Source organism: Xylocopa sonorina, chromosome 8 (genome assembly GCF_050948175.1).
Source record: "Xylocopa sonorina isolate GNS202 chromosome 8, iyXylSono1_principal, whole genome shotgun sequence".
Lineage (NCBI taxonomy): Eukaryota > Metazoa > Arthropoda > Insecta > Hymenoptera > Apidae > Xylocopa > Xylocopa sonorina.
Genome location: NC_135200.1, coordinates 12027429 through 12051916, shown reverse-complemented (window position 1 = coordinate 12051916; position 24488 = coordinate 12027429). Strand labels below are relative to the sequence as shown.

At 36.3% G+C, this 24488-nt stretch overlaps 2 protein-coding genes and 1 non-coding gene across 11 annotated transcripts; 1 reads left to right on the top strand and 2 right to left on the bottom strand.

Moving 5' to 3' along the window:
• Window positions 1-1379: 1379 nt before the first annotated feature.
• On the bottom strand, window positions 1380-22713 carry Dom (domino helicase). 8 transcript variants are annotated; one of them, XM_076899282.1, is made up of 33 exons: window positions 22412-22713; window positions 19638-19846; window positions 18847-19546; window positions 18337-18465; window positions 17255-17568; window positions 16832-17158; window positions 16366-16576; window positions 16076-16290; window positions 15844-15981; window positions 15678-15768; window positions 15272-15468; window positions 15081-15182; window positions 14486-14801; window positions 14231-14405; window positions 13966-14152; window positions 13546-13682; window positions 13277-13463; window positions 12866-13184; window positions 12680-12760; window positions 12106-12363; window positions 11407-11711; window positions 11035-11327; window positions 10585-10957; window positions 10300-10496; window positions 10101-10215; window positions 9684-10016; window positions 9346-9567; window positions 5395-5430; window positions 5147-5321; window positions 4578-5062; window positions 4208-4492; window positions 2961-4109; window positions 1380-2890 (listed from the first exon to the last, which is right to left on the bottom strand). In XM_076899282.1, the coding sequence occupies exons 2-33, from the start codon at window positions 19833-19835 to the stop codon at window positions 2549-2551; spliced, it is 8592 nt and encodes a 2863-aa protein (XP_076755397.1). In that variant the 5' UTR covers window positions 19836-19846; window positions 22412-22713; the 3' UTR covers window positions 1380-2548. The 8 variants fall into 8 exon arrangements, with proteins under 8 accessions (XP_076755397.1, XP_076755396.1, XP_076755398.1 ...); XM_076899281.1 differs by lacking the exon at window positions 22412-22713 and adding an exon at window positions 21145-21362; XM_076899283.1 differs by lacking the exon at window positions 22412-22713 and adding an exon at window positions 21145-21362 and having other exon boundaries at window positions 18847-19543.
• LOC143426557 (small nucleolar RNA snoR639/H1) lies at window positions 16660-16794 on the bottom strand. The gene has a single exon (XR_013102165.1). It is a non-coding gene; the product is annotated as a small nucleolar RNA snoR639/H1 (small nucleolar RNA).
• A 48-nt stretch (window positions 22714-22761) lies between the features above and the next one.
• Rad51d (Rad51 recombinase D) lies at window positions 22762-24484 on the top strand. Of its 2 annotated transcripts, none has more exons than XM_076899323.1 (5): window positions 22762-23043; window positions 23272-23318; window positions 23445-23557; window positions 23630-23840; window positions 23918-24484. In XM_076899323.1, the coding sequence occupies exons 1-5, from the start codon at window positions 23028-23030 to the stop codon at window positions 24407-24409; spliced, it is 879 nt and encodes a 292-aa protein (XP_076755438.1). In that variant the 5' UTR covers window positions 22762-23027; the 3' UTR covers window positions 24410-24484. The 2 variants fall into 2 exon arrangements, with proteins under 2 accessions (XP_076755438.1, XP_076755437.1); XM_076899322.1 differs by having other exon boundaries at window positions 23156-23318.
• The last annotated feature ends 4 nt before the right edge of the window (window positions 24485-24488 follow it).

Sequence of the window (24488 nt, the reverse complement as noted above, 5' to 3'; positions counted from 1 at the left end):
ATCTTGACTTCATTTATATCGATTAAAGTATCGTACGTTTTGCATACAATACTGTAATAGATACAAAATGAACATAAATTATTTATGATGAAGAATCATGCACGTGGGTACTGCATACATCTTACAGAAAATACACATAATCGCTTATGAGATATTTATTTTAGCGTCTATGATACACGAATTATACATATTTATATATTATTACGAGCGTAAAACGATCGTCAGTTATATTCCCAGGGTCGACCCGTAACGTGGCCCGATATTAAAAAGACAACCAGTCTTTATCGACCGAAGGATTATTAAGCTGTCAGCAGTGATAGTCTTCAAAGATCATGAAGAATTCGAACATGTTCGAATACCTCCACGATATCGTACTCGTTTTACTGTAAATAAGTGTACAAAGTGTTATGTATATAATACAATCTTATAGCACCCCGTAAGGTCTTAAATAAATAAGTAATGACTAAGGAAGAGAGTATAGTACCGAACATAAGATTGACCGGTCAAGAGACGCTATATCCGACTAGCTGATCGATGTCACCTTAAGATCGGACGGGTGCGACATCGTCGTGATAGGGCCTCAACTCAACGGTGATCTGATGCTATAAAAGAACGGGACACGATCAAGTATCTTGTCGAGAACGTTACCGACTTTTGGCGAGTATAGCAAGCTTGTATTTTGGGAGTTGATCAACGGATCAGAGATGCGACTTCATTTACATCAACCCCACACATTGCTCCTAAAGAACAGAAGTCAGCAAATAGGCTCAGAGAATACGAGAAATGAAGAGCGACCTTGTCCATGTAGAACCACATTCGCACTTCAAACGCAGAGACAACGAATCGAAAAGTAGGATAGGATTAATGTTCAGGCCGATATCGAAAAGGACGTCGTTATTCATTAACTGCACGCCTTATTAACGATGCCCTATCACGCTATAAACTTCATCGTGGTAACATTGATTTAATCCTCACATACCCCTTAGCATGGACCTTCGATTATTTCGCAATCCATACGATCATCATCGGTTGCACGTAGATACCAATAACACAGCGCAAAATCTGATGATGAAAGACTATTGAGGAACTCTGCATTCGACCCACCCATTGCAGAAGGCTCTCTGAAATTATACCACGGGCCATTTCCTAAGGACCTTTTGTTTGATAATAGGATGAAGTTTCATAGAGCTACTCAGGATATGGAGACAAGTAGACCATCAGAAATGTTGGATCACAGGTGGCCTCTTGACGTTTAATACGACAGTACTGAAAGGATGAGGATGCGTGATTGAAAGAATACAACGATTCTGGTTGTGGCCACAGGCTTCGCGACGTGTGATAGTTGAAGACGTAAAATAAGTAATGACTATGGAAAAAGGTACAGGTCATAACAATATATTAGTACAATCTTACACAATTCGATAAAGATCCTAGTATAAACATCGCATCACCGAACGAAATTTTGAAACCCTACAGATTAACTATAGATACATATACATAACTATAGATACATATACAGTCGCAGCTTTTTTTTTTTAGTTGCTCTTCTCCACTCGTGTTATCGACAAGTTAAGCGTATTTCTCGAGGCTAAATCCTTCCTTATTAGTTCTTACAGATTAAAAAAGAAAAAAATACATCTCTCCGACACGCAACCACGACATCGTCAAAGGTTACATATTAAGATTAATTCTGACATATAAATATCGTATCCTTTAAACAAAGTCGGATTGCTTAAGAAATCTACTTCATCGAAATCTGCAATCGGGTAATAGGATGCGAAGCATTCTTCTCGAATAGGCTCTAATTTCAATGAAATCAAGAACATCAAGCTGCGCATGATTAATTCGCATCACCTTTACCGTTTGCGTTGCTGGTTGCAATCGCACGATCGTCGTCAATTGTTTACGAGCAATATCATAGTACTACATTGCGATTCCCAAAAAGTTGAAGGCGCGTAATAAAATTCGTGTCTTAATTTATTATGTACAAATTCGGCCAGCAAATTTTGAAAGACGATATACTACGATAAAACCGGGGTGTTTCAATACTGATCGGATTGAAATAATATTCCGTGTTTGAAATATCATTTCTTGTAGACAAGTTGAAATATAAAAGAAAAAGAAGAACACCTTTTACGTCGTACGGCCGCCAAAGGTATTATTCTTCGCGTGTATATTGCATTTATCGTTATGTATTGTCTAAACAGAAAGACGGTCGCAGCATCGAATCGATTGCAGTTAAATTACTTGCAATACCCTTTTTGGAATGTTGTCACTGTTTTTAAGAGCCTATAAATTAAATTTCAATATCGATTTGCATTTCGTTCGTTGAACGGGAGTTTAAAATGAATAGTCCGTAAATTTTGCGTCGATATTAACATGAAACTGGTGTTAAGTCAAACAAAATCGATTTATAATACTAAAATATATAAACCGATATAACATAAAATAAGCGAAAAACTTAATTTTTTGTTTCTCGACTTACACCATTTTCTAAATCACACGTACACTCGATAGATTAAAACGTCGCGTGTGATAAAACACACATTTACTTCGATTGAGCATCTGATTGAGTTTGTGGTTGTTGTTGCTGTTGTTGCTGCTGCTGCTGCTGTTGTTGCTGCTGCTGCTGTTGCTGCTGCACTTGCTGAGGATGAACGGAGTGTGCAATGGTTTGCAATCTAACTTGACTAGGTCCGGGACTCCCTCTCGCAGTGGTAACGACAGGTTTCCCTTGAGCGGGTGCAGCTTGGCGTAATTGAGCACTACTTGCAGTTACAACTTGAATCGTTTGTTTTAAAGCAGATGCAACTGGAATTACGCGTGTCTGTAGTGGAGACTTTGCTAATACTACTTGACCGGGTGAAGAAACCGCCTGTCCCGTAGAAACCTAAAATTACATATTTTGTAAAAAATAATCGTTCAGTGTTCCCCCACGTTCGCACGTAATAGATACTTACATGCGTAAACTGTTGCATCGCTGACGGTTGAACGTGTTTCATAACTTGCTGAATCTGCTGCACAGTCATTGTCGCGGGTAATGACTTCTGTTGCACGATCAACTGAGTCTGCACACCAGTTTTCCCAGCAACCTGTGTCAGTTGCGCAACTTTCTGCCCCGGGAGTTTCCTCTGAGTAATGATTTGAGGATGAAGAGCGAGCTGACGAATTTGTTGAGGCGTTGCCGTGCGTACGCTAGCAACATTCGCCGTTTTAACCAGAGTTGCGACCGGTGTTCCACCGGCGGACGTACCAGCCGCCTGTTGCACTTGCAAACCCGCTTGCGCGAATATTTGGGCCGGAGTGAGTCCAGCTTGCGCGGGTACTTGCACTTGTGCCACCGCTTTTGCCTGCTGCTGCAAGGCTTGCCTCTTTATCAGAGCCGCCATTTCTGTTTCCGAAACTGTACGCGCGACGGTCTGTTTGCCAACGGTTGTCTGCGCGATCGCGCCAGCGGTTATACTTTGTTTCATCAGCGTGGCTCTCTGTTGAGCGGCGGTAGCTGAAACCGCGACCGAAACCTTCTGGCCACTCGCTGCAGCCTGTGCCTGCAGTACCTTCAATTGTTGCTGCCGCAGCAGAACTTGTTGCTGTCTGTAGTATTGTATATGCGCAGCAGTTGGCGTTTTGTTACCGGAAGAAGGGGCCACTGTGACCCCAGCGATCACCTTTTGCGTAGTCGCAGGTGAATTTTGCGCAGCGGACACTAAACTCGCCGTAGCGATTCTTTGAGCAGCTTGAAGATTTCCAACGCTAACAACGGTTGGTGTCGTTCGTGCATCCTGCATACTTAACGTTCCCCGGCCCTTGATCGTCGATGTGGCAACCGTTGTACCACCCGTGGTAACATTAGTCATCGTTGTGACAGTCTTCATGGTGGTTAAACCAGTCGTAACTGTAGTCGCCACTTGAGTTAGTTGATGCACTTGAGGGCTCGTGGTATTCGATATAGTCTGTTGAGTCTGTTGCTGTTGTAATTTGATTTGCTGTTGTTGCTGCTGCTGCTGCTGCTGTTGAACTTGTTGCTGCTGCTGCTGTTGTTGTTGTTGTTGCTGCTGCTGTTGCAACAAACGAGCAGCGACCTGTTGCTGTTGTTCTGTTGTTAAAACCTAAATAAATAAATGAAATTATTGAACCGTTAAATAAAATGACTAAATATTCAAAAATTTGAAAAATATTCGACGGAGATACAATTTAATGTACTAACAGCATGTTTAAGCTTCTCCTTTGCGATCCTGTCCGCGCGACGCGTCGCAACTTCTATAGGTGCCAACGGATTATCATATTGTATACCACATTCAGCTAGAACTGCAGCGTTGGTTGGATTCTTCATTAACGGATTAACGAGCAATGGTTTAACGGTTGGCGTTCTTTTATTCGAAACCGATTTAATGGTATCAAATCTCTGACAGCACATTAACGTAAACGAATGATTTTTATCCTGATTATATAATTGAGACGTTTTCATTGGCCTGTTTGTTTTACTTTGTTGCTAAAAGAAGACGATTAAAAAACAGTAATATCTCCCAATAAACATCTTTCTTCAAACGTAGAATTAAAAATATATCTTGGTATACCTCCGAGACCTGAGGCATTTTATAAACGCCTTTTTGTTTCTTTTGTTTTTTCGGCGTAGTATCATAAAGTAACTTTCCCTCCTCTCTCGGCACTATTACCGATTCGTATCTGCTTCTACATTGCTTAGGAGATCTATATATTCGAGATGTATTGTTAACTATATCCGCGACTAGATCCCAATTGGGCGTGTGGCCAGGGGATAAGATCATCAAATTCAACGGCAATCCCTGGTACACTTGAATCGCCTGAAGAAGTGCCCAATCCTCGTGTACCATCCAATCTAAGACATGCTCTTGGTCCGCGGAAGACTTTGACATGTGCGAAGGCTTTATACCCGGCAATGGGATCGGTGGTCGAACTATACGATATTTATGTAATTTCATATCGCGACGTATTTTCATAATCGCTGGCGAAGGCCGATCGAATAACGATCTTGGCGCATAAACCGACTCCTCCTTGTGCCGCATTTTAACCGCACGCCGGCCTGCATAAAAGAACAAACAGTTCCCGAAATCGAGAAGAAAAATCGAAGGACCAAATTTCTCAAGTTAAATGAATTTAAACGTACACTTACCGTCTCGATCGCCGAGTCCAGCATCGATCCTACTTCTCTTTTGTTCCTTTTTAATGTATATCGGAGGCAACTGCGCCTCCGACATAGGAGTATTTTCATAAAGAAATCCCAGAGAATAGTCGATGTAAACATCGTTATCCGTCGTAGGAGGCGTTGGTGGACACCACATCTAATAATCGAAATAAACTTTACTAGAAACACCCTTGGATATCGAGGTTTTTAAATAAAACTGACTTACTAACCGGCATTTGCTCCATATTGTCGTCCGATAACCATATCTGTAAGATATTAAAGCACTACTGTGAAATCTGTTCATGACAAATAAAAGATCTGCTTTTCTCAAGGAGATTTAAATTGTAAATTTTACGAAGAACGAGCGTCGTGTACGGTGATACCCGATGTTCAAGGGAAATGGTTTCCTCTTCGCTTCTATATACGTCTTCGTATCTCTTCCGTTCAACATAAAGAAAGTTGAAAAATGCACAAACTCGTTTGAATAAATAATCTCTTGGAATGTTAAGGAAGTGAATAGGAAGTGTATATACGCTTTGCTCGTTCAAAGGCTCATCATTCCATTCAAATATTTTCGTTGCTTCTATCTCGCGTGTAGATGTGAAATATTGTACAAGACGCTCATTAATGTGCCTGCTTATACCTTGGCTGACTCCAAGTTTGGAATGGCAAAGGCAGTGTTTTGGTGCCATTTTTCTTTCGAATTACTTATTTGGAGCTTTCTACTACATGCTATTTCATTTAACTTGCAAATAAAAAAAAAAAAACTTTCTTTTCTTTCTCTTTAATGTGCGGTCATGATAGCCTTGCCACACCAAAACATCGCGAGATTACAAGATCATTGATTCCAACGATCTCTCGGTATATATAACCAAGCACACTGAGCAAAATTTGACACCAAAACGGAACTGAACCTTTGATCGAACAGACTTGGAAACGTACCAAGAAATAAGAGAACACATCATCTTCGTAGCAAGGAATATTTTGTTTATTTCCTTCCTCGGACTCACTCGATCATACAAAATACAGGCACGCAACTTAAATATTGCAGTGGGGCATACCATTAAACGAAGAACCTCTTAAGTCTAGCATGTAATCAGGTCGTCACCTTGCTAATTATGTAAGAATACAAGGTGTTACACGAGAGCAAAGTACGACGCATTCACAGTATTACTTTTGTTTTTTTTTCCTTTTTTTAACCTCTGAATCGACTTATTTCATTCATTTTTTTTATACGATCAGTCGCTACAAAATCGTCGCGAAAAACGACAGACTTTTGGAGCTTACTAACGAACTAAGCTATAGTGAATTTTTTTTTCTCGTCTCTATATATAACCTATTATGATACAATCAGATGTCTGGCTTCTTTCACATTTTTTTCATTTTATCACCAAGTATAAATTACAATGTCACTTAGAGACATTCAGAAACTTTTACAGGAGGAGTACAATTTACAATGCTAAAAATATTACACGTGTGTACCCAGTACAAACGAAAAAGAGACATCATCTCGCTTATCATTACTTTTGTGATTATATACAAGAATTATGTGAAAATTAGGAAGAAAAAAAAAAAATAAAATAACTTGGATTTCTCCCTTACACGCATGGCATTCCATGTTAATAGTCCAAGACAGTTTTTTCATTTACGCGCGTATGAATCATAAAAGACATATTTATACAATTACGCTGCTAATTGTTACAGCGATCAAGTTTTAGCGAGACTCGAGATAATAGTACCGCTATTTATCTTCTCCGATTGGGTGGTTCGCGAAGAAGGAGGATGAGGAAGCTGAGAACGAACCGACTTTCTTTTAACGGCGATATTTTGCGTTTTCAGAGTCGAACGCATCGAGCATCTGCGATTCGTCCGCTTCGCCGCCGATCGGCGGCTTCGTAAACAACGAGACAATCGCGTCCATTTAATCTTCCTTCTTAACCTTTCCGATCCGTCGGACGAATCGTAATTAGGGTCGTTATCCAAATCGACGAACGTTATGAATGCTTCTTTAAGCCCCTAATGATGATTCTGAGAATTTTAACGTCGATTTGATTTCGCAAAGTAGTAGGTCTTGTTTATCTGCAACAGAATCGAATACTTCAAAACATATTCCTGATTCGAAGCATTTGGAAAGTTCGATGACTTTAGACATAGACGAGGAGATCAATGTGTCAGAAAATTCGTTGATTGCTCCCTTGAAGAATAAAGCGATCGTTCAAGAATCGGACGAAAGTGTCGCTGAATGTGCAACAGAGAAATTAAGCGGTCCCGTCGCTAAAGGCGAGACAATTGTTGACCAAGTTGAGGCGCAAACCAAAAGAGGCATCAGAAACCTCCAAAGCATTAGAAATTCAAGATGCGAGTGTTTCTGATGGTGAATTTAGCTCAAAGAACAATGCGAGAGCGCAAAGAAGAAACTTCAGAGAATGAAATATTATCAACCCTGAAGGAGAAAAACTGTACTAAATAAGATAACGAAAATTAGACAAAAGTTCAGTCGATTTTGTTAATCCAAGGTAATGACAATAATCCTTTCCCTTCTATGCTTTGGACTTTAGTGATTCGGATAGATTTAAACCGAATAGATTTTTGAATTATAGATAATTCCGAGAACAAAACAAACGGAAATACTGTTTCGACCAGATTCTAGAGAAATAGCGAGTTTATCGCTGCTCAAGTACGAGCGCATCGAAGCAGCGATAGGACGCACCAGTTCCTAGTCCCGAGCAATTGTCCAGAGTCACTCGATCTAAGTTGAATTTCACATCGAATTCAGGAAGATCTAGCCCTTATCACGTGTCCAATAGAAGGAACAAGAATATTATGAAATCAATCTTCGGATTAACATCGAGAAACAGTTAAAATGTTGTAGCTACTCTAATTCTAGACACGAGAAGCAATTACACCAGCAAAGCCTGTAGCTCAGTTCATTCTGATGCTTCTTTTGATCGCGCTTTTGATTTCGTCGGCAATTGTCTCACTTTTAGAAACAGAATCGCTTAATTTCTCTGTTGCACATTCAGCGACGCTTTCGTCCGATTTTTAAATGATCGCTTTATTCTTCAAGGGAGCAATCAACGAATTTTCTGACACATTGATCTCTTCGTAGAAATATGTTTTGAAGTATTCGTTTCTGTTGCAGATGAACAAGAGCTACTACTTTGCGAAACCAAATCGACGTTAAAATTCTCAGAATCATTATTACAGTTTGCGTCGGTTTCCGAATTAGTATATTGCGCGATCGATTTGTGCATAGATCGCGTGATACGTACCGAAGATGAGATGCTCTCTGTTAAATGCTGTTCGTTACAAACTTTGTCACCGGTAGTTATACCATATTCTGAAACGTTAAACTGTGCCGATGCACTAGTAGAGGAATTATCCAATTTAGAAGACGTTTCCGTTTCTAAAAAATCTAAGGATGCATCGTTACTAGGCTCTTCCATCGTAACGGTTTTATCGTATTTAGATTTTGGCGAGGATGCTAGACCCATGCAATGATTTGCGATCACTTTATCGTTTTCAATACACACAGACGGCTCTTTAATAGGCGGGCTTGCCATTGAATTTTGTTCGGTATCAGCGCGTTCTAAATTAGACTTAATCACCACCTTACGAATGGTAGTACCGTCTTCGTCGTCGGATTTATTTGTATTATTTAACTTTTTAGGACTCGAGACTGGTGGCATAGGCAAAACGAAACTCTCCTCCGCTTTCATTCTCATTTCAATCTCCCGTTGTTTCCGTAAATTACTAGCCCTACCGCGGCACCTCGGTTTTATACCAGGTAAAATTGGACTCACGTCCAACGTCCACAGATTAATTTTAACGTTCCCCCTAGATCTCGTTCGCGGACTGTTTAGGTCGAAATGATTTTGATTCAACGACTTATTAGAACGGTTCTTACGTTTCGGATAACCACCTTTCTCCGAATCATTCTGATCGTTCGTCTCCTCCTCCTCATCCTCGTCGCCTTGACTTTGACTCTCCGTGTGACTCGACTCCTCGTCAAGACTATCTTCTACTACGTTTTCTGGCGACTCTGATTCTGATTCCGTAGAGGTTTCAGTTTCACTTTCCGACTCTTGAGCAGTTTTACTAATATTCTTACGCGAATTCCTCCTCCTGTTCGGTGGGAGTTTCTTATTGACTAATTTCTTAGAATTACTAGCACTATTAACCTGATTTTGCGCATCCTCGCGTCCAAACGTCAATGGCTTCTCGTCGTCGTCAACCAGTCGCATTCGCCTTTCCTCTTCCTCGCGTAACGCTCGCAACCGATCCAACTCCCATTCTTTCTTCTGCTGCTCGAGTTCGCGTTCCGCTGCTGCGAGTTGGGCAGCGGAGAATGCACCTTCCGATTCTTCGACGAACTTCATCGCGTAACGTTCTATCGGCGTCAACTATACACAGACAGAAATAATTTTCCTTAATAAAAAGATTCGTAGCTACACGTACACTTGAAGAATATATAATTTTACACAAAATGTCTTTAAAAATGCTGCAAACGACAGCTTACCTGAGACACTAAGTTTTGTACTTCAAGCTCAGCCTTGCTAACTTGCATATCGTCTCTGTCCGCGTCGTCCAAGGGTATATTTTCATCGAATTCTGCTAAATCGGCAACAGCCTCTGCTTTAGCAGTCTTTGCAGCTTGAACGTCAAGATCCTCTTCAGCAGCAGCAAGCGCGCTTTCAAGTGCACCCATTGCCACTTTGTCTTCAACGGTCTGACTTTGACTGTCCTTTTGCAAAAATCTATCACGATCTTTATTTTGCTCCAACACTTCGGCCATTCGAGTTGTCGCGTCGCTCTCCGATTGATCGATATTAAAGAGATCTTGGATCGTAGACTGTAAAAAACAATTGCAATCATAAAATATCCTATATTATCATACATATAAATTCTCATCTCGTTTTTTTTTTAGAACACTTACGCTTTTGAAGTAAGCAGTCGTGAAATTACCACCTTCGATAGCTAAATCTCCAAGTAGTCTCTTTTGATTAGCCTTCTTCAGAATATTTTCTTCTACAGTTTTTTCGCTTACTAACCTAAAGTATACAAAAAAGGCGATTAAATACGTAGCGTACGAATATGAAAAGAATGTATTGCACATTACATTTTTCCATGTATACCTGTAGATATGTACATCCCGTGTCTGACCTATTCTATGACACCTGTCCTGCGCTTGAGCATCCATTGTGGGATTCCAATCGCTGTCATAGAATATAACGGTATCTGCTCCTGTAAGATTCACACCCACACCTCCGGATCTCGTTGACAAAATGAAACAAAATATTCGTTTGTCCCCGTTAAATCGCTCCATTAAAACCTATAATTTTTTGTTTAATGAAACAATATTTCGAAAATGTCAATAAAAGTAAATGACAAAACGTTTAAACAACGACAAAAATTGTTACCTGTCGTTGATCCACCCGTGTAGTACCATCCAAACGTAAATATATGTGACCGTGAAAATTAAGAAAAGCTTCTAATACGTCCAACATTCTCGTCATTTGTGTAAAAATTAAAACTCTATGATTCTCCGATTTCAGTTTCCTAAGGAGTTGATCCAACGATTGTAATTTTCCACAGTCGTACTGTATCAATCTAGGATCCGGGAATTGCGTCATCATTGCACTAGCTACTGGATGGAACAATGCCAATTTTGGCGATAGTTGACGTTGTAATTCCATATGGATACGCCGTTGACTGAACAACTTATGCGGAGGGGGATGAGAGACGTGAAAACGCGGGGTAGGAGCGCACACGGCAGGAACGTGTACAACAAACCTAATATAAAGAAGATACGTAATATTATCTGAAGTTCTTGAATGTTAAACCCTCTTTTTCTTCGTCGATATATCTACCTTTCGAATACTTCTTTAAGTTCTTCGACAATTTGTTCCGTACTTTTGATCGCCTCTGCAAGCGCTTCTGTACGAGAAAAAAATTGCCTTCGTGTACGTGTATTTTCTTTAGCGGTCGCATAATGAACCCAGCCGTTATGCCAGCGGCACGCTGTAGCTGGTTTTCCAATTCTTAAAGCCATGAATAAGTCTTCGCCGTAAAGAGGGCATGCAGCGCATCTTCTCTCATTGATATTCGCAAGAAGACGAAGTTTCGCTTGTCTTCGTTGTTTTCGTTCTTCTTCTAATTGTGGCTGTCAAAATATATTTTACGTTTTAGACTTACTGAACTTCTGAGAAATATCTCGAATCGTATTCGAGTAAGATATTTACCAAATAAAATTCGGATTTTGGACGTTCTTTCGTTTGTGCCTTTTCTGATTCTTTTTGTGCGTGTCTGGTAACAATTCCATAACTAATCGATTGTTGTTGAGATTGTCCATTACCAGCAGGGGATTGTACTTGAGAAGCGGTAACGTTAAGCGGTGGTACCCTCATTACGGGTCTTGCGCTTGCACCACTCGCAGTTGTCACCACTCCTCCTATAACTTTATTCACTGTGGTTGCCGAGGTAGATAGGCCCATTAAAGATTTCGACAAAACTGTTAAACGTTGCCCGCTCATTACTGGAAATGATACTATAAACACAAAAAACGATATTAATTATCGATAATCCAACTGAAACAAAATATATAGCGCAATTTACTTTAAGGATTACAATTAGGATATTGTAATCGAAATTGTCCTTACAGACATAGAGAAGTTATTGTTCATAGTCATGCACTTTGTATTATATCGTGAACATTTATTGAAATCCGTAGAAATGATATGAAATAGGATATATATGATTCATACTGATTCAATACACTTACGATTCGTTGCTGTTCCATCGAAACTTTTCTCTGAGAACGTGTAAAGATTTAAACTATCGGACTTTCCATTAAGTTCGATGAAACGTATACACACGGATCGTAATGCGTTAACGTGAAACGTAAATGAAATCAGTGGGATACGAGCACTCTTAGGACAAACCTGTGTTAGTGTTTTGCTGATTCGAAGTCAGAATGATATGTCTACCAGTAGATGTTTGAACCACCTGTGCAAAACTAGGCACTGCTATTCTTTGGACGGAATCACCTTGTTTAACTGTGACTGTCTGCGTTGCTAGTCGTTGCAGTCCATCTCTAATATTTGCATTCCCTACTGTAATCCTCTGTGCATTCGTTGCTGCTGTAGTTGGTGTCACTGTTGTACTTTGTGGGTTATGTGCTAATGTTCCAACAGGGATTGCTATTTTCGAAGCAAACACAACAAATGTTCGTTTGTTACACGAAGAACTATGATTCACAAATGTTAATTCTTTTATATAATTAAATGTAAGTTTTGTTACATATAATGTGCTCTCGGTTCTAGAATGCTTATAACATAGGAGAACTATAAACAAGCTGGCCCGAGACCAATTTTTTCTAGCACCACTGCAAATATGATTACACAGCGACAAGTTTGAGTGCAACCACTGATCGATGATGCAACAGAATCCATGGTTTTCGATGTAAATGTGTACGTATACACGTTAAAAACACGCAAAAGAAAGACAAAACTTTACCTTTTACACTGCCCTGATGTTGAACTAATTGCACGGAATATCCTTGCAACTGTTGACCGCTCGCTACTTTCAATGTGACACCTATGCATTTGTAAGATCAAAGAGAATTAGTTTCAAGACTTTTAGAAACATTAAACGTAACAGATCACAATGAAAAGACTAAACATCTTCGAAGTTATCATTTACCTTGTCCTGCAGCAGTTTGATTATTTCCTGTTTTTACCAAAGGGGATGTTCCAACTTTCGGAGATGGCAATATTCCAGTTAAATTTTTTAATTTCGTTTGGGTCTGCTGCGGAGCGGGCGACGGTTTAGCCTGATTGGATAATCTAACGTTAATCTTAATTTTTCCAGATGGACATCTCGGTGGTGGGTCTGGCTGACTGTCTATTTCTTCTATAAGTTTCCGTGGCGTTTGCAATCGTCTGACTCTGTGCGCCACAAATGCGGTAAGAGTCAACTCCAAATCGCATAAAAAAAGATTAATACTAGATAAATCGATATGCTGAAAAATAAAATAATTGTGTTATATATTTCTTTCAAGTTTCCAGTAAAATGTTAATTAATTAAAGTTAGAGAAATAAATGAAAATACTACCTTGAATGGATCATAATCAAGAGCACTCCATACTAACGAAGCTGTGACATATTCGATAGCTTCCATTTGAAATGGAGATACAGTAGGTCTCACTTCAAATAAATTTGGGTGATTGCATACTTTCCGTAATTGCATTAATACGTTAATAACGCTTAATAAATTACCACTAGCCAAAGTCTCTTTTGTTCTTTAAAAAAGACATTCTTATAAGTATTCATACAAATCTTTATGTAATAAGAAATACAAAATATAAAACATTCAATGCTTACTTTGCTCTAGACATGAAATCATCATACAGATACCGCTGTCGTTTCGATAAACGGCACATAACGACATGCTCGTACTTTTTGGGTAATTGTTTCTCTACTTCTGTTTTTAGTCTCCGCAATAAAAAAGGTCGTAAAACCTATAAATAACATAATTACTATGTAATAACATGTAAATAAAGCACAAAGTTGTAGAAGTACAAATCAGAAAAATTACAATTAAAATTTAAAATACAAGTGTTTCTCCAGACAGGATTCGTATGCCATACATGTAATTTTGTGACACGCGAGTTTTAATAGAGAATTTTTTTAATATTTCGCTATTTACATAAAACAGACACGCGATCCATAATCACATATCTGTGTCGGTAGCGAATTACATGAAATATTATAATGCATATAAAAGTAAAACTACGTACAAACCTTGTGCAGACGGCGAATAATATTTTCATTGTATTCACTGTTCCCCTCTATCATTCCAGTGACAGGATTACTAAACCATTCTTTGAATTCTCTATGCGACTGAAATACGTTTGGCATTAAAAAATGCATTAGCGACCACAGTTCCATCAAGTTATTTTGAAGAGGTGTACCAGTTAGCAATAAGCGCCTGAAACAAGAAGAATTTATAATTATTATATTATTAATTTACAATACATACATGTATACATATATTGTAAATAATTACCGCTGGGTCTGAAAATTCAGCAATAATTGCCATCTCTGTGATTTGAAATTTTTTATGTTTTGAGCTTCATCCAATATGAGATATTTCCACTTTTTTCTTCTAAAGCTTTGATGGTCCTGTATAACCAACTTGTACGAAGTTATACATATATGAAATGCATTAGGTTTCGTCCAACCTAAAATAAGAAGATAAGAAGGAAATATTAAAAATACCATTTAGCTTTATTTACATTCTTTCGAAGATAACCTAGTATACCTGTTCTTTTTTGCTTCCTTTCTTTCTGTGTTCCGTAGTAAGTTAAAATCTTAAATCCAGGACACCATTTTTTACATTCCATCTCCCAATTGAGCATCACAGACGTTGGTACTATTATGAGATGAGGACCCCAATTACCCTTTTCACATGCTAAGTGCGCGAGTAAAGCAATTGTCTGTATCGTTTTACCCAAACCCATTTCATCTGCTAAAATACCGTTTAATTTTCTGTCGTACATTGTAACAAGCCAGTCCAATCCTATATGTTGATACTCTCGAAGCGCATGTTTAAGAAGAAATGGAATTTTTGTAACAACCTGAAATTGTATTCAATTTGTCAGAGAATTATACAAAATTTTTTATTTAATTTCTATATCCTACAAAATTTGTCGTGGCAATTTCCGAAAATAAATTAAAGAATTAATTTATTTATTAGAAGAAAGTATCACTTATGCTTTAGCCTTCTAGAAATAATCATGTGGAATTTACAGCCACACGATTTTGGATGAGAAAGGCTATCTTAATATAATTAATATTCATTCTTTTAAGATCTCAAACTACGAAAAATCGGAATATTAAGAAGAAAGGTAACTTACACTAGTGGTAAGTAAGGTATTTCCCTTAGGTTGAATACTTTCTGCCAAAGCCGCTACGTTATCCATTTCATCATTGGCATCTGATTGGTCCATTTCCATAGTCTATAAAGAAATAGATAATATATATTATTTTTTTTACATATATATAAAAATCACTTGCACACATAATACATTTACGAACATCATTCTACCTTGTCATCCGATGATTTTTCCATGGTTATATCTTCCAACAGAGATTTAAGTCCAACCTCGGCTTCGTTATCGGTTTGCGTTTGGGATTTCATCTGTCCAATTTCGTTATCACTTTCTTCGCTTTCACTTTCGTTACTTGTAGATTCTTCATCGTTCTCTTGGCCCTCTTCCTCTTTTATACTCTCTTTATCCGACTCTAAACAAACCAATAAACGCATACATTTTGTAGTGAATGTTTAATGATCGTCAACTTATACAGAAATTTTTCATTTTCAGACAAATGCCTCGAATTACATCAAAAATAGGAATCAAGAATGAAAACCATTACTCGAACCGTCAGGATTGGTAAAATATCATCATTAATGTACAAATATCGTACGAAGAATTAATTTTAATACTGTTTACCTTGAATGGGTTCTTGCTCGACATCCATTGGTACGTCTGGCATGTTACCATATTTCACCATAAGCTCGTCAATAGACATTTCATTTTCAGCCTAGAAATGTTCAACTTTTATATGGAAAAATCACATCATTTTTCTACCACAGGTTAGAAAAATATTTACACATACCTTAAGTTCATCCAATTCTTGCTTATAATCCACATTTTCTTCCAGTTTTTCTTGTTCCATAATAGTTTCTTCCTCGTCCGAAGATTCATCCGATGCAGCAACAAAATCTGTATCTCCATCTGCAGCTTTTTCATTTTCCTATTGAAATATGGACACAATAAATTCATTAGCAATATCAATTAATGATATTCACATTTCACTAAAATATGTAATGAAATAGTGATAAACGTACTTCTCCCACTTCTTTTGCTGTAGGCGACAAACTCTTACTTCTATTTTCTAAGTAATCTGGCGGTAATTCTTTTAAGAGATCTTCTAAGGGTATTTCAGATTCTTTCTTCAGCAACTCAACCTCTTCCTTATGATTTGTTACAGACTTCAGTTCTTCTTCCGCTTTCGCTATAGTCTCTTCATCATCGTCTGAACTTTGGTTTGGTTGAAAATCCTCTGCATTAAAAACATATATATCTAATATATGTCATTTTACCAACTGTATGTAACATTTTAATACATTTAACATACCATCGGAATGAGATTTGCCAGGCGGAACTGGAGAAGAAATTCGTGAACTATTCATAGAAGCTGATATACTTCGCGGACCATCAGTTTTATTTAGTCCTTCGGTTAACCACGTTGAATATTTCTCCGTTTGACCCACAATAAAATTTAAGTGCTGATCTAATGCTTGCTTTCTTTTTTCTTCAAGTCTTGTTTGTTGCTTGTATTCCACCAACTTAAAAAATGAACACAAATAATTTACCATCCAACGCAATCATTACTATCAAAACAATGCATTAAATATTATAAAAATAAAAATGTCCTGCATCAATTCTTCAATTATACCACAATAATAAATATAATCATACACAATGAGCAGACTTTACTGTTCCCACAACGAGCACACAATTTCAATTTGAATACATTGAAATTGTCGGCTTAATAGTGTGGGGTAAATTATATTACGTTACAATTTATATATGGTTTTCACCTTTTCCACATTTGCCCAAAAAGTTTTGATCTCCTTAGCGATAAAACTAGCAATTTTCTTTAGCCTAAGTTCTTGTGATTTTTCAGCTTTTTGTGCTTGGATTGCTTTTTCCTGGAAATACTTTTGAACCATTCGCGCACACTTTTTCGCTGCTGCTTTCTTCCACTTTCGTTCTTGAGCAAAATCAGCAGCCAACCAGACCATCTCTTCTAATAAATAATCCCAGTGCGCTTTTGTACGAGGTGGCTCTTGCACTTTGGGCAACCTCCTCTCTGACCATAATCCTTCGCGTTGTAATTCTGCGATCCTTTGCATAACATACGCTTCCTGTAAATATTTGAAACATAGAGTAATGTAATAAATTTTTAAATGCTACATAACTATAAAAAAAAGCACAATCGTGAGAGCGAAATGTCATCGTACCTGTTTTGCCTTTTCTACAACTTGTTCCTGATTATTGGCGGTGTCACATGTAGTAGCTGCATTAGAAGCAGGTAACTTAACAAGCTTAATAGGCTGAGTAGGTGTAGTAGGCGCAGAAGATGTTTTTGTAGTGGTGGTAGTAACAGTAGTGACGGTAGCAGTAGTGGTACTAGTTCCCGTAAGGGTAAGAGTAGGAGTAGTCATTGTAGTAATAGTTGTCGTGATAGATGTAGCTACTGCAGGTTTATCTGTTACTGGACTTGAAACAGTTGTTGTTACAGATTTTGGTGAACTTGGAACTAGTGGTGCATTACCTGTAATAATAATAATGACAAAATGATTTAATTATACAAATAAATATGTCAGAAAAAGCTAATAGAAAAGTGTGCATGTATCAACAGCACCCTTAGATCGAATGGCGTTTTGCTAAACAATCTTACATATGCTGTGAATTAATTTACCCACATAGAGTAGACAGTTCCGAAATGCATAAATTCGAACCAGTCGTCGTTTGTGGGATTACATACAAAACGAATATATAATAAAGAATATATCATCATAATGCATACACATGATTAACTTAAAAATAGGTGTAATATACAACAGTCAATTTGTAAAGGAAATAACCACTGAAAATGTATGAATCATGAGAGTGCAGGACTGTGAGAACAAAAAAAAAAAATGGGGTATGAAAAACATGGGATAAGGAGTATATCTGACTATATTTTATTCAAATGAAAATTAATTATTTCTTGCATTTTGAGAAACATGCATTTGAGCACTAAAAGTTCTCACCACATCATGTTTGTTTAATTAAACCTATAATAAACAATCTTTTCTACTAATAGTGCAAAGTAATATCTGGTGCTGTTATTCAGTTAAGTGAGACCTAATTTTTGCATCAACTGCTTTTGCTTGTTTAAGCTTGATCATTTCTCTGCTTGATCCAACACATAAAAAGCATTAAACATGGTAATAAGCAAGTTTTGAATAAAATAACTTCATAAAATTCAGTAAGAATGAATTTCAGAAAAGAAAAATTAATGGATCTAAACATCAAATGATAAGCCTGCAGTAATCACCTAGAATGAACGTGGGTGCTAGAGTAGAAGTAGGTGGAGGGTGAACGGTGACTGATGAAGATTGAATTGCTGCTCTGAAGGCAAACACCATGCCATGGCGGCCCCCTTGAGGCCTACCAGGTATATGTCCTATTATGCAAAGTAATTATTTTGTTGTTATAAAATATATATCGACATTCTTTACTTCTTTTCACATTGTCACATATGCACGTTAAAAGGAGAATGCTACAATTATTTATGAATAACATGTCAAAATATATTTATAGTTTCATAGCTTGTTATATTATGTATAAAATACTTTTTTATTTTATAATTTTTGTAGATTCTTATTACTGTAAAAATGAATGTATATAAAATGATGTCACCCCTAGTGATTTTAAGGAAAATGAATGGTACTAATAAAATATTATTTTATTAGGAAATTGTACAGCTATTATTGTACATACTCTATATGGTAAAATTATAAATGTCTTTGCAATAATAAATAAATGACAGTAACAATATGCTTACCTTGTTGACTAAGTTGCGCTACAGCTGCAGGCAATGTTGTAGAGACTGCAACTGGAGCAACGCTCACACCAGAAATTTTCACTTCCGTACACTGATTTACAGGAACTATTGTAGAAACGGTTGTCGCTGTTGCTGTTAATGGAATTTCTGATATTGCTGGCAGTGGAGCTGTTAAATCTTCATTGTCATCATCTGGATCTAATCTATGTTGTCGTAAAAAATGCAGATACTGAGGTGACGGCCTCTTCCTCCAACTTTGAAAATCCATCATGTTGCCTCCATTATGAAGAAAGAATAATTCGGATGCGTTCTCAGCGTATTTCTCTCGTATTGCACGCATTCTTTTCATTTTGTGTTCCATAATCCTCCTTCTATAACTCATCGCATCATCAGCAATCATAGTAGGTTTCTCAGTAGAATCTGTTAACTTTAGCTTTTTTCGCGCAGGCGGTGATTGCATAGATGCTTGCGAGGTTGGTGCAACAAACATATTACCAATAGAAGTTCGAACAAGTTTTGGAGATGTTGCTAAAACAACTTTAGGTGAAACTTGACGGGCAGGAGACGTAAGAGACGAACTACTTGCACCTGCGATTCCCAGGATACTTGTACGTTGTGGTGCACTACTAATATTAACAATTCTTGTAACACCAACTTGTTGAATGCTTGAATTTGTTGTTGCATTATTTGGTATAACCTGCTATCACGCAAAACATAAAAATTATTCAGTGCTTAACACATGGAAGAACACATGTTCAGTAAAGGATAGAATAAATGAAAATAATATGTACCTGTGTAAGACCAGGAACCTGTGAAGTAATAACAAATTGCTGCCCAGCACCTGTGGTGAGAACGTTAAGTCCTTGAGCAGTAGCAAGAACTTGTTGTAAATTAACAGTTTGTTGCGGTGCACCTCCATTGCTACTCCCATTGTTACCTCCACCCCCATTGAGGGGTGGTAAAATAGGTGTAGTCTGCTTATCACTCATTACACATTACACTACAAACCAGAATTAATGAAAAATATTACTAACATTATGCATCGATAACTCTTGAAAATAATAAAAGCTTTATTTATCCACATATAATACTTAAAAAACTGCTCGCTGTACTTATAGCACATAAAAATGTTTCTCCAACAAATGTTATCGTCAATACACCTCAAATATAATGTCTCGATCCACATTTTAATTCTTGAAAAATTTATATCAAAGTATAATTTCACTTTACCCGTAACAATATCAATTTAATTATCATTATGTTTAAAAAAACATGTAACATAAATACTTACATTTTATAGTGAAGTTAATTACGCTAAATGCTTATTATTTTCGTAATCATCTAGTTAGTAATAACGTGTCAATATAACAGCTTTAAAATGATATAGTCTTTGTGCTTATATTTGTGAGTTAAGTTTTTCTAGAAGTTACAGTGCATGTTTACATTCTAATTAGACTATTAAAAAAAAAAAAATAAACATAATAAAAGAAAAGAAAAAGGAGAAAAGAAAGCACAGAATAAAAAACTGATAAAATTGAATAATAACTTCGAGTAGTGAACTGTGCAAGACTGTAAGAGAAGGAGCGATTCTTTGTTAATTACGGGACTGGTCCATTGTAAAAAGTAAACATACGAGATTGTTAGTTGAAGAAAAACGTGTATAAAAACAACAAACTCTTTTAAGATTTATAGATTACTAACAATACTTTATTTTCAAATTATTCAAGGTATATGGACAATTTATCATTTAATTTTAGTTCAAATATGTACATTACAGTTTTATTCTAAGTAAGGTAATTCCAATGAATCAAAACGAGAATGTTAATTGATTTGTGAAAAAAGCGCCGAAATCAAAATTTCTCCGTTGATCCAACTGATACACCACATTGGAATTTGTAAAATATGCATATTGCACAGATGAAAATATATTCTAAAAAATATAGCATTATAAGTACCAAAAATATATCCACAATCTACTCAATGTTGAAATAACCGATGTCATTTAGAATATCAAAAGATTGTAACGAATACGCAAACGTCCGATATATCAAGCATTCAGGGCGTTCAAGTTTTCATATTAAAAAAATGTCAATTTATCGTAATTAAATAATAATAACGGTAACGGGAATGTATCGGCTAAGCTTTTTGACAGCAAAAATGATATTTCCAATGTTTTAAAATCTATCGCTTCCGAAAGGAGCACATTTTTCACAATTGCGTCAGTGGAGCCTCGCGGCGATACAAAGGAAATTTTTCGTCCGCCATGTTGGCGTTGGTCTGATAGGAGGGCGGACTTACCATAATGTAATCACAAAATTCTGCAACGTAGGTGAGCCATCCACGAAAATAATTGTTACACCCGTGATCGACGAGCGTTAAATTGTAATTAGGTACTTCACGTAATGTACAGTGCATGAGCTATATCTAATATTTTACAGAACATTTTCGCTCGACTCGCTCAAGGACGCACACACTTCTAAACATGGCGACGGCTCCCGACAAATTTCGACCGCGACCAGACCGAAAGCTGCTTGCTACTTCACGTTTACACAAGCTATGGAGAGATGCCGCTCCAACTGAGCGCTGAATCTACGATTGGTTAAAAGCAACCGGATACTTGGCAACGTGGCAGTATCAAACGTTCCTGATTGGTTACTGGTAAAAATATTAAAAGGACTCGTTTCTACAAATCTACTGCTATATACATTATATTGTATACGTTTAAATTATTATTAAACGGATAATACAATTTAATTACTTTGCGATATAAATGCACATACAATTTTTCTCAAAATTCAGAAACTATTTAGATCCGTTCATTTTTTTAATAATCATTTCTTCATAAATGTTTACTTACAAAGTATATAACTGTATGAAATTTAAAACACCTAAATTGAAACGTTTGGATAACTGCGGGCTATGCTGATTTTGTAATAACAATATTGTAGGACCGTATATGTGACTGGCAAATATGGGCATACATTACACGCGGTACTATATCATTTTACATTCCTATCATCAGATGTGCATGTATTCGTTATCTAAATATTTCAATTACATTTATAATGCAAACAACTTGATATAATAAAACAATATATCTTTTTAGACGTTCGCTCTTCTGCTTACAGCCATGCACCACGCGATTCATTACATTTTGATGAATATTCGCGTCGTTAAATATTACTTTTTTTACCATTTCTATCGTAAATATAAAGTACATCATTATTGTAATTACTAATTTTATGTAAATAATCATGCAACGATTGAGATATTTGTTAAAAATTTACAAATTTAGTATCGCTGTCCGATTCAAAATTTATTCTTCGAAAAAAATTTGTTTTAAACAAATTAAACTTCAAAAACATTATATTCACAGACTACATTTTGTGAGAAGAAACAAAATATTTTCTAAAAAAAATTTGGTAAAATTTCACGAGCACAACATGGTTGCTGCGCTATACTGTACATATGCTTAAAGACACCACGTGTTACTTACGATCGTTAAAACGTTGAGATTCATGGTATAAAAGCAAATAGAATTAAAACAGAAAAAGATTTTACTTACTTGTTCGTTGGCCTTCGTTTAGCGATCTTCTATGTTGCCGAATATGTGTATTTTCTAACCAAATTCAAAAGAATGTATATCCACGTATTGAACACATGCGCAACTTTCCTCGAGACAACGTATGCTAAACACATTTTTAAACCAAGTGACAAAGTCTTCATAAATTTTTACAGACAAAGTCGTGATAGTATTTATAATGGTTTGCAAGTGAATCATAGTCGAATGATAAGTATAATTTAGTGTACTTAAGTTTATAACACGTTTTTCTAATTCTACTTGATTCTACTGTGTTTAACGTGGTGCCCGCGTGTGATACGTACAATCGTAGGAATGACGCTGAGGTCATTTCGGTACGCGGCGCATCATCTTTTGGATACCACTGATACGTTTACATTGATCTACGTAGTATACGCTATAATGATTTAAAATTTTTATTTGAACTGCACGTTCACCTGCAAATATTTTATTGATTCGTATCGGAATAATTGTAAATGTTTATACGAATGTTTGAAAATTAAATAACATTTTTATAACCATTAATTGCATGTAATATACATTATGTCAAGTTGGCTTAAATTAACGCAACTGTTTATCTTAATTTTCCGGAAGTTTATTTATGATTGATTTTAAAGGTAATTAATATAAAATCATCTACGTATTTCATTGACTTTAATGATAATAAGCACAAAAATATCAAGAGTAGAACTTAGTATACGCAAATTAACTAATAAGTAGTGATTACAGTATATCAGCGACATTAAATATGACAAAATTAAGTTCGGATGTAGATCCGAAGTTATCAAATGTTATGATAGAACAATTACAACGTCAACATATCTCAACTCTTATACAATTTGTAGATGAAGATGCTGAAAAATTAGCAACTTTCACAGGATTATCGCTTAAGGTATATATGTATAATATACGTATAAGTTTAATAATTAAAAATCTTATCATAAAAGACATTTCAAAGTAAAATATATTATACAAATAATTACGTTTACAGAAGCATTAATTTTAAGGTTATATTTAGGATATACTTCAAATTAAGCGAAATATTTCTAAAAAATATGGGGGTACAATACAAAATGCTTTTCATTTGTTTGAAACAGAACGAAATAACATAATTCCTACCAAAATATCAAGGTACATGCGATCAGGTAATATTTAATATGAAATTATATGATCAAGAAGTTAATGTTTAACTGTACCATTTAGTCTAGACAATTTATTAAACGGTGGTTTATATCCTGGCCACATATATGAAATATGTGGTTTATCAGCAAGTGGAAAAACACAATTGTGCTTTGCAATCGCATCTAATGTTGCCCTTGAGCCTCACAATTTTGTACGATATATTGATACAAAGAGAGATTTTTGTGGTTCGAGAATAGAACAAATTTTAGTACAAAAAGATTGTAGTAAGCAGGTATATAAGCATACAAATGTATAGCCATAGTTTAACAAGATATTAAATGAAACATATACTTTTTGCTGTAATTCTAGATTATAAATGAAACTATGGAACGTATAAAAGTATGTTCGGTATATAATTTGCATCAGCTGTTTAAAGTCTTACATTGGTTAACAATTAACTTAAGGGAAGAAAGTGAAAGATGCCGTACAAGAATTATAATTATCGATTGTTTGCCGGCGATAGTTTTCCATCTTCCTGGATGTTATAAACCAACTACAGCTGCGCTAAATCATCTGGCAAATATATGTCACTTTATCACAAAAGAATTTAATTTATCGATCATTAGTGTTAATTTGATTACTCAGTGGAACGAAGGAGGACCCAGCACAAGTTCAATTCAGAATTGTAGCGAGGTAGTGCCAACTTTAGGAAAGTATTGGGCGCATGTCCCTAATACAAGACTATTGTTAGAAAAAATAACACCTGGAAGTAGAAAGCTTTCGATTTGGAATAGTTCCCAATTAAAGGAAAAACTTTCGTGTAATTTAAGGATAAATGATTCTGGTATTTTATGTTGTTAAATATATCGTCCGTTAAATATAATGTAATCATTAAATATACCATCATGTTGTTAAATACATTTTTAGATAAGAAAAGTAT